Below are 15,579 nucleotides of genomic sequence, written 5' to 3'. Positions count from 1 at the left end.
TTTCAGCCAGACAGTTCTAGACATGTTATAGTTTAATAATTTGACACATAGGTTCTACTCTGTTTATAATCACACCTGGTAACTCTACTCACAGTGAATTTAGGATTTAAAAAAACAACATTGCTATCACTCAATAGTGTACTACCTAACACAATTTCCTGGTAAGTTATTTTAAAATATGGCTGCTATTAAGCCAATCAATCAGATTGTAAATTTCCTGTGGAATAACTCCACTTACACTAAGAGATCAGTCTATTGCACACGCTTTGTATGTTTAAATATTAAAAAGATCCAATAGCTTGACCTCTCCATATACACAGGACAAAGAAACAGTTTACAACTAAAAGAAGCTTTGCAGTAGGGAGCCTGATATTCAGCTGGTAAGGACAACATCTGGGTGTGTCGAGGCACTTGGCTGGCCTGTCTGTTTGAGACCACTCATGCGCTGGCTGAAACATACACACCCTGTCTGTCCTACATTATTGCTTCCAAATTTTGTCATTGACTACATTTTTTTAGTTCTTTCATTTATTTATTTAACTACATTTTTAAAACTTACCAAGTATATTTCTTGAGAAGCAAGGCAGTTCTTGAGCAATAACATTCAAAGTGTGAATACAGAATTCTTTATTTTGGGGGCAGAACAATATAATTGGCCAAAGCTGGTTTTTAATGAATGACTATTCATTTTTCTGAATGGTAACACCACCCAAAGAGGCCTGCAGGCACAGCTGTCTGTCCATCCCTGGATGTATGCTGGCTTGGGCCCCAAGACTGTGCCCTAGCATTCATGTATGCTTCCAAACCCTGACCTCATTCCATGCAAACAGGGCTTTGCAAAGATATCACTATGATTAAGTCTAAGAAGACTAATGTAGCACAAGAAAAGTACAGTGGTTCATTTTATCCTAGAAGTGTAACAACGAAGGAGCAAACTAGCTTAGTAAAAAGAGCTTGGGCTTTGGAGATTTGCCATCCTGGGTCTGAATCTTTGCCTGATGACTTAATAATAACAATCGCTACTACTTGCTGAGGGTTTACTCTGTGCCGGGCACATGTGTTATCTCATTTCATTTTCACAACTTCCCTATGAAGTAAGTACTGTTATTCTCCCCAAGTTATAGATGAAGAAACTGAGGCACAGTAAGGTGAAGGAATTTGTCCAAAGTCACACAGCTAGCAATGGAGATGGGAGGGTAGTGGCCAAATTCAAACCCAAGTAGTGTGGCTCCAGAGAATGAGCAAGTTTCATCCTGTCTGAGCATCAGTTTCCTCATCTAAATGTGAATATAATGATACCTATACTGTAAGATTACTATACTGTAAGACTGGAAGCGGAATGAGTGTCAGAAGACTCCTAGGCATGTAGTATGTGCATGAGCCGTAACAGTGATTACTAATTTTAAGTGACAGATTTAATAACAGTAGAAACTCATTGGCATCTGGTCCCATCACTTCACGGGAAATAGATGGGGAAACAGTGGAAACAGTGACAGACTTTATTTTGGGGGGCTCCAAAATCACTGCAGATGGTGATTGCAGCCATGAAATGAAAAGACGCTTGCTCCTTGGAAGGAAAGGTATGACCAACCTTGACAGCATATTAAAAAGCAGAAACATTACTTTGCCAACAAAGGTCTGTCTAGTCAAGGCTATGGTTTTTTCAGTGGCATGTATGGATGTGAGAGTTGGACTGTGAAGAAAGCTGAGCGCTGAAAAATTGATGCTTTTGAACTGTGGTGTTGGAGAAGACTCTTAAGAATCCCTTGGACCGCAAGGAGATCCAACCAGTCCATCCTGTAGGAGATCAGTCCTGGGTGTTCATTGGAAAGATGCTGAAGCTGAAACTCCAATACTGTGGCCACCTGATGTGAAGAGTTGACTCATTGGAAAAGACCCTGATGCTGGGAGAGATTGGGGGCAGGAGGAGAAGGGGACGACAGAGGATGAGATGGTTGGATGACATCACCGACTCGATGGATATGAGTCTGAGTAAACTCCAGGAGATGGTGATGGACAGGGAGGCCTGGCGTGCTGCGATTCATGGGTCGCAAAGAGTCGGATATGACTGAGTGACTGAACTGAACTGAAGGACAGAACATGAGTTGACTCACTCCTTATACAAGAAAAAATTGTTCTGTAACAAAAGATTGTTACATATATGTTACAGAAAGAGAGAAATACAGAAGGAGGAGTCAGAGAAGCTACCTGCTGCCTCTTGAGGCAAAAGGCTCTGTGAAATTAAGTTACTCAACTGTTACAGGCATCACTGTGTCATTAACTAAGGGATGGCGGGACCACTTTATCCCTGAGGTCCCATTACAGCCAGCAGTCTCAAATGTGGGTTCTGTTCCTGGTTCCTGCCAAGATGGGTCCCAGTTATAAATTTTTTAATTCATTTGCCTTCCCATTCTCATGAGTCCTAAGCCTTTTGAAAGATAATCATTTAGTGCAGTGCTAAGGAAGTATATTTAAGAGAACATTTCAATGCTCTACAGCAACATTCAGCATGTTTATGTTCTTGATACTCTTCAGGAGACTTATGAACTAGAATACTAAAAAGAACATTGAAGAACATTAGTAGCTACCATGATGAAAATCCACAATTTAGTCTCCAGCTGTTTAACAATGTGGAGGGATAGGTATGCTTGTCCTGTTGTCTTTTGCTATTGATTTCTCAGGTGTAGGTTTAATGACAGAATTTAATTAAGCTTCATGCAAGAAAACAATTTTGCTGGATCTGACATTGCATGGAGAACTTTTAGAATATTTTCCTGAAATGCCCCCAAAGTCATGAAATAACAGTCTTACCAGATGGTGACAGCAAACTGGAATTGTAAGCATGTTCTGTTGAGGAAAAAGGTGATTTAAAGTTAGCTTGTAGATAAACAACAGGGACCTACTGTATAACACAGGGCACAATATTCAATAACCTATAAAGAATTTGAAAAGGAATATATATATAGCTGAACCACTTTGCTGTATACCTGAAACACAACATTGACAGTAAATCAACTATACTTCAATGAAAAAAATTTTAAATCAACAAAATTGGTTTAGTTAGTACATGAATTTGTACATTAACATCTTTAATGGAAGTGAATGTAAAATGAATTACAAATAGCTACCAAAAGAGGGCAGTATGATAATTTACTATTATTTTCAACAGTCTAATCAGTTCTATCAATTCTCCACAAAGACTTATCTCTGGTGAAGCAATTCTTCCAATTTAACTATTGACAGTGCTCTATATATTTGTTATAAAATGGTCTAGTACATTTCAAACTAAAAATGATGACTAAGAACTGGTTGTTGGCTAATGTTCATTAGAATGTGTAAATGTGTATACCTGCATAAATTAAACTTCCCTTAACTGTATTTCTTTTTATACCTATTAGCACAGACTTTATACCTCTAATTAAACCACTTATTTATTCTGAGTTAAACTAGATCAGATGCCTCTGGGTATAAAAACTACAAGAACTGTTGTGTTATTTATTTTGGGAGGATGCTCAGATTCCTTAAAAGAAAAGTAATTCTATTTTTTCTCAATGAAAATGAATACACTTATTGGAGAAACTTCAGAAAACACAGATAAACAAAACAAAGAAAATTAAAACGACCTATAATTTCACCATCCAGAGATAATACATATAAATCTGTGGTGCTGGAGAAGACTCTTGAGAGTCCCTTGGACTGCAAGATCAAACCAGTCAATCCTAAAGGAAATCAACCCTGAATATTCACTGGAAGGACTGATGCTAAAGCTGAAGCTCCAATACTTTGGCCACCTGATGCGAAGAGCCGACTCATTGCAAAAGACCCTGATGCTGGGAAAGATTGAGGGCAGGAGGAGAAGGCGGCAACAAAGGATGAGATGGTTAGTTGGTATCACTGACTCAGTGGATGTGAGTTTGAGCAAACTCTGGGAGATAGTGAAGGACAGGGAAGCCTGGTGTGCTACAGTTCATGGGGTCGCAAAGAGTCGAATATGACTGAGCAACAAAAATGTACAATAAGATCATGTCACAAATTTCTATTTGTAACATGATTTTTCTCATAACACTATATCCTAAACATTGTGCTGTATCATTAAACAATTATTATCCCCAATATAATTTTGTGATGACTGCATTGCATTTCATTGATTGCATGTGCCACTAATTTATAAACATCCTTTTATGGACATTTTAGTGTGTACAATTTGTCATGATTACAAAAATGCTGCAAGAAACCCTCTTGGTAAATTTTTGCATACACACTCAGTTATTTCCTTCAGAAATTCCATGAATTTTGATTGCCAAAATGACCTACAGAAAACAGACCAATTTATACTGCCCTTTGCAGTACATAACTATTACTTTCCCAAACTCTAACCCACATAGGGTATTGCCTTATAAATTTTTTAACTGTTTTTAGTTACAAAGGAATGGTTATTTCCATAGTAGTATCTAATACACAATTAAAAAGAAAGAATAAGTATACTGAAAACTAAAATTGCACAGTGAAACATACCTGGTAACTTGTGGGAACCTATTTTCCTTAAATGGTGGTAGGGTACTGATTATTTTCTGGGATAAATAAAACCCAGTTCTGCTTGAAAGCACACTGAATGAGTGTTCAAGTGGATAGTGCAGAGTAGTTAGTGCCTTGATTCCCTAATTTAATTGGCACTGCCTCTTCTCAGTCTCTGTCCTTCAATATATCCCTCATTCTACCTTAATATTCCACCAATCAAAAGAGTCTGTTGCATTAACAGGATTTTAATTTTGAGGATGCTCCTGGGAGCACTAAGGAGAAATCAGTCATTCACAACTTAGAATGAATTAATTCCAATTGGCTGAAGTCTTATTATGTAGTAAAGATCTAACATCCTGAGCCATGTTGAAAATTTCTGGGAAGAATCAACATTCAGTATGGGCTACCTGAAAATGACACATTGGTTTAGGCAGGTGAGGTAGAGTAGGGGTGGGAACATGGCACAGACAGAACAGCACTGAGGAAAAGTTGAGATCAGGAAAAAGGGATGAAGAGTGATGCTGCAGGACAACACAGGATAGTATTGCTTCCTTTTTAATTTTGCCCAGTGGCTGACCTGAGTCACCAATGGTTTCTACCTTCTCCATTGTAAATTCCTTTGATGAGAACTATATACCCACAGAGAAAGGGGCTGATTTGTGTTTTACCTCTTTCTTAGATGCTAGAGGAAATGGACAACTCAGGGGTAACAGAAGAGCCAGAGTAGAGAAGGGAACTTTACTGGGCCATCTCTGGGTAGACAGGTTTGGTAGGCATGGACTCACAGTCAAGAAAAACCTGATGAAAACATAGATCAAGGGCTAGACCAGTCTAGCCTACAGGGCTCCCAGCAGAGACCTACACTGATGAAGGGAGGGAATCCAGTAAATAAAAGCTAGAGATTTTTAAACTGTTATTGTCCACTTTTTTCCTTTGGCTTTTTTTCCCCCTTCTAATGGCCCAATTATCAATGACTAACATTTTATTCACTTTTTCTGTCTCTGATTATAATGCTCCACATCACTCCTCCTAGTTCAACATAGAGATGTCCCCATAGGCCTTCCACTTTCCTGAGTATCAGCCTCTGTTTCTCTTGGGCTCTCTCCTAACTCACTTCCCATTTGTTACTAGCAAAGAGGTGGTCGGCATTTCCAGTGAGTCATATATTTGAGTTCCATGCCACTCTTAGGAGACAAAACATTTCCATTGTTAAAAAGATTCACAAGCAATGAAAGGAAAAACACTTAAATTTTTCAGACTTTTCTTTGGAAACTTACAAAAAGCAAATTTCAAGGCATTCTTCATTTATTGAAGTGTCAATTTAAGTCCATAAGTAAAATTACGTGATCTGTCTATAAAATTTATTCAATATGACTCCCTAGTGATTTTTTAAAAACAAAGTCCATATATTCCAATTATAATGAACAGGAGTTTGGCATGTCTAAGGTTTGAATGGAAGTCAAATGGAGGAACTGGCAACTCAAGAAACTGACCCCCTCCTCTCCTCCACGGAGTCTCTTTCCCTACATCAGCTCCCTGGCACATTCTTTCAAAGTTATTGCCACCACTTCCTCAAATCCAATCCCACATGGCCAACTGTGGTCTGAGCACTGCCATGTGAACACCTTACTCTCACTGCCTCTCCAACCCTACATTTCTAAGAATTAGTCCCTCATCGGCCCACAGCATTTCCATACCTAATCATTCTTGAATTTGATAGACTGCTGGAAATGTAACAGGGAATGGACAATTTTGACTCCATGTTGGATCTGTTTCTTTGACTGTAACCTTTGCTTTTCTTTGCTTTTGTTAATATAATCATACATAATGGCCTGCCTCAGGGAACCCTGCCCTTCCTTCTGTTAAAGTTCCTTTGTTCAGTTGTCAGGGAGACAATCTGACCCTGTCCACCTGGAAATGGCTGCAGAAAAGAAATTAATATACCCCCTATTTTTCCAGATAAATGGCCTTTTTCCTTTACTTCACCTCCCCCAACTCTGTTCTATAAAAGAACCTGGCATCCAGACCCCATAAAATGGTTATTTTGAGACATTAGTCTGCCATCTTCTTGGTCTGCTGTCTTACCAAATAGTTGTCATTCCTTGCCTCAACACCTGTCTGTAGACTTAGTGGCCTGTTGTGCAGCAAGCGGAGTGAGCTTGACTTAGTAACATCAGCTGAACAATTTAAGCTGGAAACTTTAGTACATTAGTTTCCTGTTGCTACTGTAACAAATTACCATGAAATTAGTGGTTTATGACAATGCAAATTCATTATGTTAGAGTTCTACAGGTCAGAAGTCCACCAGGTCTGGTCAGTCTTGCCAGACTAAAATCAGGGTGTCAACAGCCTGCATTCCTTTCTAGAGGCTGAGGGAAAATGTGTGTCCTCCTTATTTGGATAAATGGCAGTTCCTTGCAGTTGGAGCACCCAGGTCCTCATTTTCTTGCTGGCTGTAAGGAGGTTCAATTCTAGAAGACACCCACATTTCTTGGCTCATGCTCCATTCCTGCATCTTCAAAGCTAGCTACAGTGAATGGGGTGGGGAAGTCCTTCTCATGTAGCATCCCTCTGAATCACTGTTCTGCCTCTCTCTTCCACTTTTTTTTTTTTTTAGAGTTCCATTTTAATTTTATTTTTTTTTTTACTTTTTTTATTTTTTTTTTTCCCAGCGGGTTTTGTCATACATTGATATGAATCAGCCATCTCTTCCACTTTTAAGAATGCAAGTGATTAGACTGTGCCCACCCAGGCTATCCAGGATCATCTCTCCATCCCATAGTCCTGATCTTTAATCATGTCTGCAAAATCCCTTAAAGGCTACATATTTAAGGTTCCAGGTATTAGGAGAGGACATCTTTGGGGAGTCATTATTTTTCCTCTTGACTCAAAAATTCAAATTTTTAAAATTATAGAGAATGAGTTGCAAGGAACCACACTTTGTGAAGAAAAAAACCCACAGGGGTTAAGAGAAGGGCCCAGACCCTAAAGTTAGTTTCAGCAATATAGCTGACTTTACAAACCAAAGTCTCACTCCTGACTCCTCCCATTCTCCACCTCCCACCCCCAGATCCAGTCATCCATCCTGTGCACTCTTCTCACCACAGCAGGGAGCTTTTGCAAGGATTAAAAAGAAATGATGTGTGATGACAGTCATAGTGAACACTGATTGATGCTTCCTGTGAGCTAGGCTTGACACGTGAAGGGCTTCATACATATTTTATTATTTAATCAGTCAACAACTCTATGAAATATGTGGATTCCTTAGAATCAGTCCTCTTTAGTGTTTGAGAAACTAAGGCTGGGCAAGGTTCTGTGAATTGTTCCAAGCCCCCCTCAGAATTCTCTGTATAGCTGGGGTTTGAACCCCGGCAGTCTGATCTCAGAGGCTACCCTCTGGGCCTCTATTCTGCTTCCCATGATAAGCTCTGCAGACCATAAATTAGTATATAAATGTGGAGTATTATTACTAATATTCCATAACTTCTCTCTCATCTCTTTCTTCCCATGCACACTGCCCACTTCTAAACCCAGATCTTGATCGCCTCACACTTAAGTGAATTATTAGGAGCTGGAATCTTCTCAACTGGAAAGGATCCTAACATTCTTCACATTTGACTTCTCCCCCAGTTCAGTGAGCCAGCCACCAAATGCATACCACTGGCCACAATTCCAATTGAGCTCCGTTGTTCTATCTTGCCCACATGATGGGACTCACACTGAAGTTTTTGAAAGTCTGAATTACTTACCAACATTTAAAAATCAGATTTCAAATAAAATTCCAAAATTTTACCCTTCCAAAATTGGAAGTTTCAGATGACCTGTCAGCTCTCTAGCCCTTGAAAGCATGCTCTGGCATGAAGCTGATGAATACGGCTCTCTCCTCTTTCTATCTTAAAAGTGTATTCACTGACTCCACCATTTACTTAGCACTTGGGTGTATACCATTGGGCACTGTTATTAATATTTAACTTTTCCCCTGTATGTCTTGTTTTCCCAACTAAATGCTAAACTGCTTGATGCTTTATTATCTTCAGTAATCCAGTGCAGGGCTTTGTATGTGACAGATGTTCAAAATATGTTTGGATTGCCTGATGACATCATTAAGGAGTCTCTATCAGAAACACACGACAGGTAGTTCAAGAGCAGGAATTTAATGCAAATACTGCAGGGTGTCAGGTCCCTGTGATACAAAGCACAGCAAGGGAAAGATGGGCAGATCTGAGAGTAGTGAGGCCGAGTCCAAGAATGACATAGTACTTCTTAGATGGCTATTGCTCAGAATCTGCCCTCTGTAGTAGTAACCACAACTGTCACTCCATCCTGCCTAACATATCTTTCAAAGGAACACAAAAATGGCTATTCAAACAAACAAGCATCTCCTGCAGCAACGATCTCAATACTATACCTTATTGACCTTTCCTCTGTTCCTAATGCTCTTCCTGCTCCCTCACTCCTGATTCCTGGGATCAACTCAAAAACAACCTGCACCCAAGTCATACAAGGTCATGTGTGAGGTTTCTGAGGTTTTTCCTTTTCTTCTGCTATTTGATATGTGGGAAATGTAAGACTTCAAATGGGAGACAGTTGGTTGTCTTTAAACCCGAGACTGTTGTAATAACTCTTTACTCCCAGCACATCCCCCCAACCCAAGTTGGATGGGAAAGATAAAGGCTTAATCTTTTAGGAATGGATCTAAAAAGAATGACTAGACCTGTTAGCAAGAGTATTTTAGACCCAACTAAAATTTGTAATCCAGTGACAGTCCTTCCCTGGATTGAATTACTGTTTCAATGAGAGATGATTCAAAACAAGGTACCACGCCTTAGGCACTCTTATATGGGAACCCCAAACAAAACAATATTTTTTGTGATACTAGCTCTCAAGGACTCTTCCAAGAAGCATGTTTTTCAGACTTTACTACATAACAGACAAAATGAATGAAAACATTTCTACAGTGATACAACCGTGTTTACTTGAGCTGTGACCATCTCACGTCACAGTGCTCAATAAATACTGACATAACGTTTTTATTAAACAATAATGACATCACTAAAGAAAACTTCAGCTCCTAGCTGATGGAATTTCCCCAAGTGCAAACAACTGGCAATTGTAGGTGGGCCTTGGCCAAAATGGGAAGAGTGAAATGTGTTCTTGATCCCCCAGCCTCTGGGTCTTGCTCCTCTCCCAGGTGAGGATAGGAGAACCACTCCAGAGCTGATCTGGCCTCTCTCAGGAGTTAACAGAACTAGCAGACAACCTAGTAGATGCATTTTGTGCATATTTACATGCATTTTTTTCCGGGAAGAATAGAGTCCAAAAAGAAAGTCTATTTTAAGTTAACAAGCATGTATACAGCATTAATATGACCCGGCACTTAGTAAATATTATCTCATAGTCCTCATGACAGTTATTACATGGAAAGTAATCCCCATTTTACAGATGAGGAAACTGAGGCACAGGGAGGTCAAATAACATGGAAAGGGATAGAGCTAGGGTCTGAGCCTAGCCTTTCCAGCCCTACTACATTGGGCTGCTTTTCACCTTGGGCTGTGATCTAAAACGATGGGCCACTGACCTGCTGGCCATCCACCCTGCTCCACCAGGAAGGACGTGCACTTTAGGAAGGAGGAGAGCCTTGAAGTAAACTATTTCTGACAGGTGAGTGATATGAGAGCATCATCCCCCACTTCCCAGTGTCTGTGCAGTTAGACATATAGACAGTAATCTAGGCTTCTGGTCAAGGCCAGTGCAGATAATGGAGTACCTGGGTTGTGCCTTCCATTGTAAAATGCTAGCCACGACTTGGATTCACTGTACTTCTAAAGGCTCATAGCTTCTGGAGCTTTTCAGTCTGATATGTAAATGCTGCTGAGTGCTTCAAGAGGCAGCAAGGGAGTGTGCCTCTATTGAATGCTGGCATTATGTCCAGGCATCTTCATGGAATCTACCTCCATGCCCATGAAACATGGCCCTCCATCCAGACCTCAGCTCCCTGGCCCTCCCCTCAGTTACTTTGGCATCCCAGATGTCTCTTCAACACACCAGGCATAGCCTCACTTCAGGGCCTTTGCACTTGCTACTCCCTCTGCCTGAAATACTTTTCCCATAGAGAACCTCTTGGTTTGCCCTGGGGTCTCTTTCAAATGTTGCTCAAATATCATCTTCCCTGAGAGACTGATCCAGATCACTCTATTTCCAAAGGATGAATGAGCATGCCTCCTTAAATAACTTTAAATGTGAATAAGAGACTAGGCTCTTAAGGGAGAGGTTCAAATGCTGGCTTTGCCATGAGTAAACTTCTGGCATTTCTCTGATTGTATTTATTCATCTGTAAAATGGAGGTGACTACTTTAAATGAAATTATATTACATTTACAAAGTATTTTTATCACAGTTTCCACAGTAAGTTGTAATGTTAATTCAGGCTATATGACTTTGTGTCCTTGGATCAAGTTTACCTTTATATAATAAACTGTTTTTTCCTTAATGCAAACAATATGATATAAATAATTTGCCGAGGAGCATTTTTAAAAAATCATGTAGTTTCTCTCGAAGACTTGTATGATGTCATTTCCATTCTAATTCTAAAACATTCCTATCTATTCGCTAATGCTTGAATAGTCAGAGTATCTACTATAACACTGTGTTTGTCTAATACAAGTTTCCTTAGCTTGGCAACATTTCCTAGAAAGACCATGGGTTCCATCATTTTGTATCACACATCAGGAAATGGAAGTTCAGAAACTATTTCAGAGGTGAAGGAGACTTGAAATGACCTAGTAGAATATTGTGAATCCAAAAAGTGGCAAAGGTAGTCACTTACACCATATTTCTTTACTTCAAAATTCGTTTTATTTACCCACCATAGGCTGCATGAGGAAAGAGTGTGTGATCTTTATTTGAAATTAGCTTTTTCGTGGTTTTCTACTGCTGATCACAAACACTGGATACAGTTATCTCCGTTGTCTTTGCTCAACACAAAAAAGGGAGGAAAATTTTACTTAAATCATTTGAAAGACAGTATCTTTTAGGACTTGGAGTTCACTGGGATAAAAGTATTACAACATAAGCCATAGGTCTGGAAAAGACTGGATACCAAACCAGTCCAAGCCCCTTAGTCTACAAGAGAGGGAAGAATCTCAAGAACATGAAGGGATTTGCCCAAAGCTTGGTCATTTATTCCAATTTTTCAAGGCCTACTGTATACGAGACACTGGGGGTATAAAGCAGGGAATAAAATATAAGCAGGGAATAAAACAAAACACCTGGCCACAAACAAGAGTTTACATTTTAGAGATATTATGCAACTCACTTGAAAGTTTTAAATTTCTACTTTGAAAAATATTCTATCACTGAAAGTTCTTTACTAATCCAAACTTTATGTCGTTTGCATTACTAAAGCGAAAGAAGAGGCAAGGGTGTAGGTCATGTAAGACACTACATTAAAAACAAGCACAAGTGCCACTGACATCATTGCAAAGGCATCCTCAATTTACCTTGATGGTTTTTTACAGCACTGTGATCTTGTGAACACGAGGCTTCTTGCCAAGATCAATCTGTTTCTTCTTATTTCCTTGAAGTAAAGATGTACCCACATCATGGTACGTTTCAAACAGCATGTTCTCTTGGAACATCAACTTACTTCTTAATAGATTAAATCAGTGAAACTATTGCTTTTATTCCTCAGATGTCTCAATCTTTATCCAGTCCTTTGGAGGTAAAAATCCATCACAAGATAAATGAATACAGCAAAGTTTCAGTAAAAATTGTGTAAAAGTAACATTTTCCATTGCTTCAGGGACTAAATATTGAGGGAGTGGTTAAGGACCCAAGTTCGAGAATGCTGTTGTTGTTGTTCATCAGTCACTCAGTCGTCTCCAAATCTTTGCAACCCCATGGACTGTAGCACGCCAGGCTTCCCTGTCCTTCACTGTCTCCCAGAGTTTGCTCAAACTCATGTCCATTCAGTCAGTAATGCCATCTAACCATCTCATCCTCTGTCACCCCCTTTTCCTCTTGCCCTCAATCTTTCCCAGCATCGGGGTGTTTTTCAATCAGTCAGCTCTTTGTATCAGGTGACCAAAGTACTGGAGCTTCAGCATGTCCTTCCAATGAATATTCAGGGTTGATTTCCTTTAGAATTGACTGGTTTGATCTCCTTGCAGTCCAAGGGACTCTCAAGAGTCTTCTCCAGCACCACAGCTTGAAAGCATCAATTCTTAAGTGCTCAGCCTTTTTTATGGTACAGCTCTGGAGAATGCTACCACTTCTACTTTTCACCTGTGTGAAGTGGCTCCAACTGTCCAAGCCTCAGTTTCCTCATTTAGAAAATGAAGGATTAACACCTAATTGTAGCTATTGTCAGGATTCACTAAGGTAACACATGGAGCTTTTTAAAAAATACTTCTTTATTTGGCTGAACCAGGTCTGAGTTACTGCACGTGGGGTATTCGATCTTTGTTGTGGCATGTGAACTCTTAGTTGCAGCATGTGGGGTCTAGTTCCCAGACTAAGGATCGAATGTGGGTTTCCGGCATTGGGATTGTGGAGTCTTAGCCACTGGACCACCAGGAAAGTCCCACACAAAGTATTTTAAATGATGTGACAAATGGTAAACCTCTATGAAGACCCACACTCTCTCCAGCCTTCTGTTCTTTCATCCTGCAGATACGGTTAGCTTAAGGACTCAACCTTTCAAAGTGAAGGGAAAGTCACTCAGTGTCTGACTCTTTGTGAGAGTCAGACTATACATGGACTATACAGTTCATGGAATTCTCCAGGCCAGAATACTGCAGTGGGTAGCCTTTCCCTTCTCCAGGGGATCTTCCCAACCCAGGGACCGAATGCAAGTCTCCCATGTTTCAGGCAGATTCTTGACAGCTGAGCCACAAGGAAAGCCCAATACTGGAGTGGGTAGCCTGTCCCAGGAATCAAACCAGGGTCTCCTAGCATTGCAGGCAGATTCTTTACCAACTGAGCTATCAGAGAAGACAACCTTTCAAATCCTCAGGTTATCTCCATTTTCACTTGAGATCCCTAGCCCCTTTCAGTGTTTTTCAGATGGCTACCACTGTTTCAGCATCAAATCCAAACTGAAAATAACCAGGCACAGCATTATCCAATAGAACTTTCTGCAACGATGGAAATACTGTGTCTGCACTGTCCCATAAGGCAGCCACTAGCCCCGGGTGAACACTGAGCATTTGACATGTAACTAGTGTGACTGAGGAACTGAATTTTTTATTTCACTTAATTTTAATTAATTTAATTTTGAATAGCCACATGTGTCTAGTGGCTATCATATTAGAGAGTGCAGGTCTAGAGGAAGAGGAGAAACCTGGAGTATCAAGAGTGGGCAAGTTTTTCCTAGAAGTCCCCCAGCAGATTTTCCCAGGTGTCTCTCTGGGCAAAAGCCAGTCACATGCCTACTCCTAAATCAAATATTGGCAAGGAAAACCATTTCCACAGGTAGCTTAAAATAATCAGGATTCAGTGCAGGCACAGCAGCCCCAGCCCTGGCAGTGGCCACGCTAGAACGGGCAGCAGGGCACGGAGGGGCTCAGAGGAGCTGAGCTGGCCCGTGGTGGGCGAGGGGCCTGGCTGGAGCCAGAACCGCGGCGGCAAAGCTCTCGGGTCCTTCATGATGAAATATCTGGGGATACTTCTCCTTTCTGTAGTTGATGGATGGTAGAGATGGCTGACAGTGTCAAAAACTTCCTGCAGGACCTTGCTAGAAGAATCAAAAGACTCCATTCTGGGGAATTTGCACCATCTCAAAGCTAAATGCTTGAATTCAGCAAAAAAAACAAAAGCAGTGTCAAAGAGGGGCAAGCAGTGTCCTGGCTCAGAGGAGAGCCCAGAGCATAGAAAGGAAGCAGAAGAGTGAACCACATATTGTTAGTAGAATTTTTCAGTGCTGCACTTGGAATGGTGCAGTTTTCTGCTTCAGTCTCCTCTTATTTTTTCAAGTGTTTATTCCTGTCCTTCCGTCAGTAATGGCCCAGATTATTAGTGATCCATCACTACATGGGGATGTCTGGTCGTGGCTGAAGTTCCTCCTTACATCACTTTTCAGTGCTCTCTGGGTGCTGCCCCTCTTGGTGCTCAACATAGTTGTCAACACAATTTGGTTTCAGGATATAGCCGACCTGGTTGGCATTTGAGGTATCGGGGAGGAAGCCTCACCCATTCCCTAGTATCAGCAAAGTAATTGCTGACATGCTCTTCAACTGCTTGCTTCAGGCTCTCTTCCTCCTCCAAGGGATGTTTGTACCTCTCTTTCCCATCCATCTTATTGGTCAGCTGGTTAATCTCCTGCATACGTCTCTGCTCTACTCACTATAGTGCTTTGAATGTCGTTGGTTCAATAAAGGAATTGAAATGCACCAGCAGTTGCCAAACATGGAAAGGAATTGGCCTTAATACTTTGGATTTGGTTTGCCCATGGCTTTCCTCACAGCAATGCAGTCCTCCTACATTGTCGGCGGCTGCCTCTTCTCTATCCTCTTGCCTTTATTCATTATCAGCACCAATGAAGCAAAGACCCCTGGCAAAGCATACCTTTTCCAATTGTGCCTCTTCTCCTTGGTAGTTTTCTTAAGTAAAAGACTCTTCCACAAGACGGCCTACTTGCAGTCGGCCCTGAGTAGCAGAATTCTTCTGCAGAAGAATTCCCATCACCACACCCATCTCCTGCCAAACTGAAGGCTGCTGCGGGTCACTGAGTTGGTCACCCACCATCCAGAGTAGGCAGGTGGGATCAGAAGGACGCTGTGGCAGCTCTTCCTGGCTCATCTCCATCCCCTCCCAGGGAAGGTGGGGCCTACCCTGCCAAGGGCCCTGCCCACACTCCATTCTCTCTGAGGAATCCAGACTTTTGTCTCTGGTGAATGTAAAAGGCAGAATCTTCCTGACACCAACCAGTATGGATTTTAAACACCGGTGAGTCTGAAAGGCCCACAGGTTTTTCTGCAGTTCTTTTCTAGCATTTGCCAGCCCCATGCCTGGACTGATTTTAATACTCTTTCTCCCTGTGCCATTTCCCCTCTCACTTCCTCAT

At 40.9% G+C, this 15,579-nt stretch overlaps 1 protein-coding gene and 1 pseudogene across 3 annotated transcripts in view; one reads left to right on the top strand and one right to left on the bottom strand.

Annotated features, from left to right (window-relative positions):
• Positions 1-15,579, bottom strand: part of ADGRG2 (adhesion G protein-coupled receptor G2) — a 122,689-nt gene that overhangs the window by 42,022 nt on the left and 65,088 nt on the right. For all 3 annotated transcript variants that reach the window (XM_061136126.1, XM_061136124.1, XM_061136125.1), the window contains one exon: positions 2,812-2,847. In XM_061136126.1, the coding sequence (XP_060992109.1) occupies positions 2,812-2,847 (36 nt within the window). The remainder of the gene's footprint in view (positions 1-2,811; positions 2,848-15,579) is intronic.
• On the top strand, positions 14,177-15,244 carry LOC133051591 (etoposide-induced protein 2.4 homolog; annotated as a pseudogene).

The sequence above is a fragment of the Dama dama genome, chromosome X (genome assembly GCF_033118175.1).
Source record: "Dama dama isolate Ldn47 chromosome X, ASM3311817v1, whole genome shotgun sequence".
Taxonomy (NCBI): domain Eukaryota; kingdom Metazoa; phylum Chordata; class Mammalia; order Artiodactyla; family Cervidae; genus Dama; species Dama dama.
This window is presented reverse-complemented; position numbering and strand designations above follow the sequence as displayed.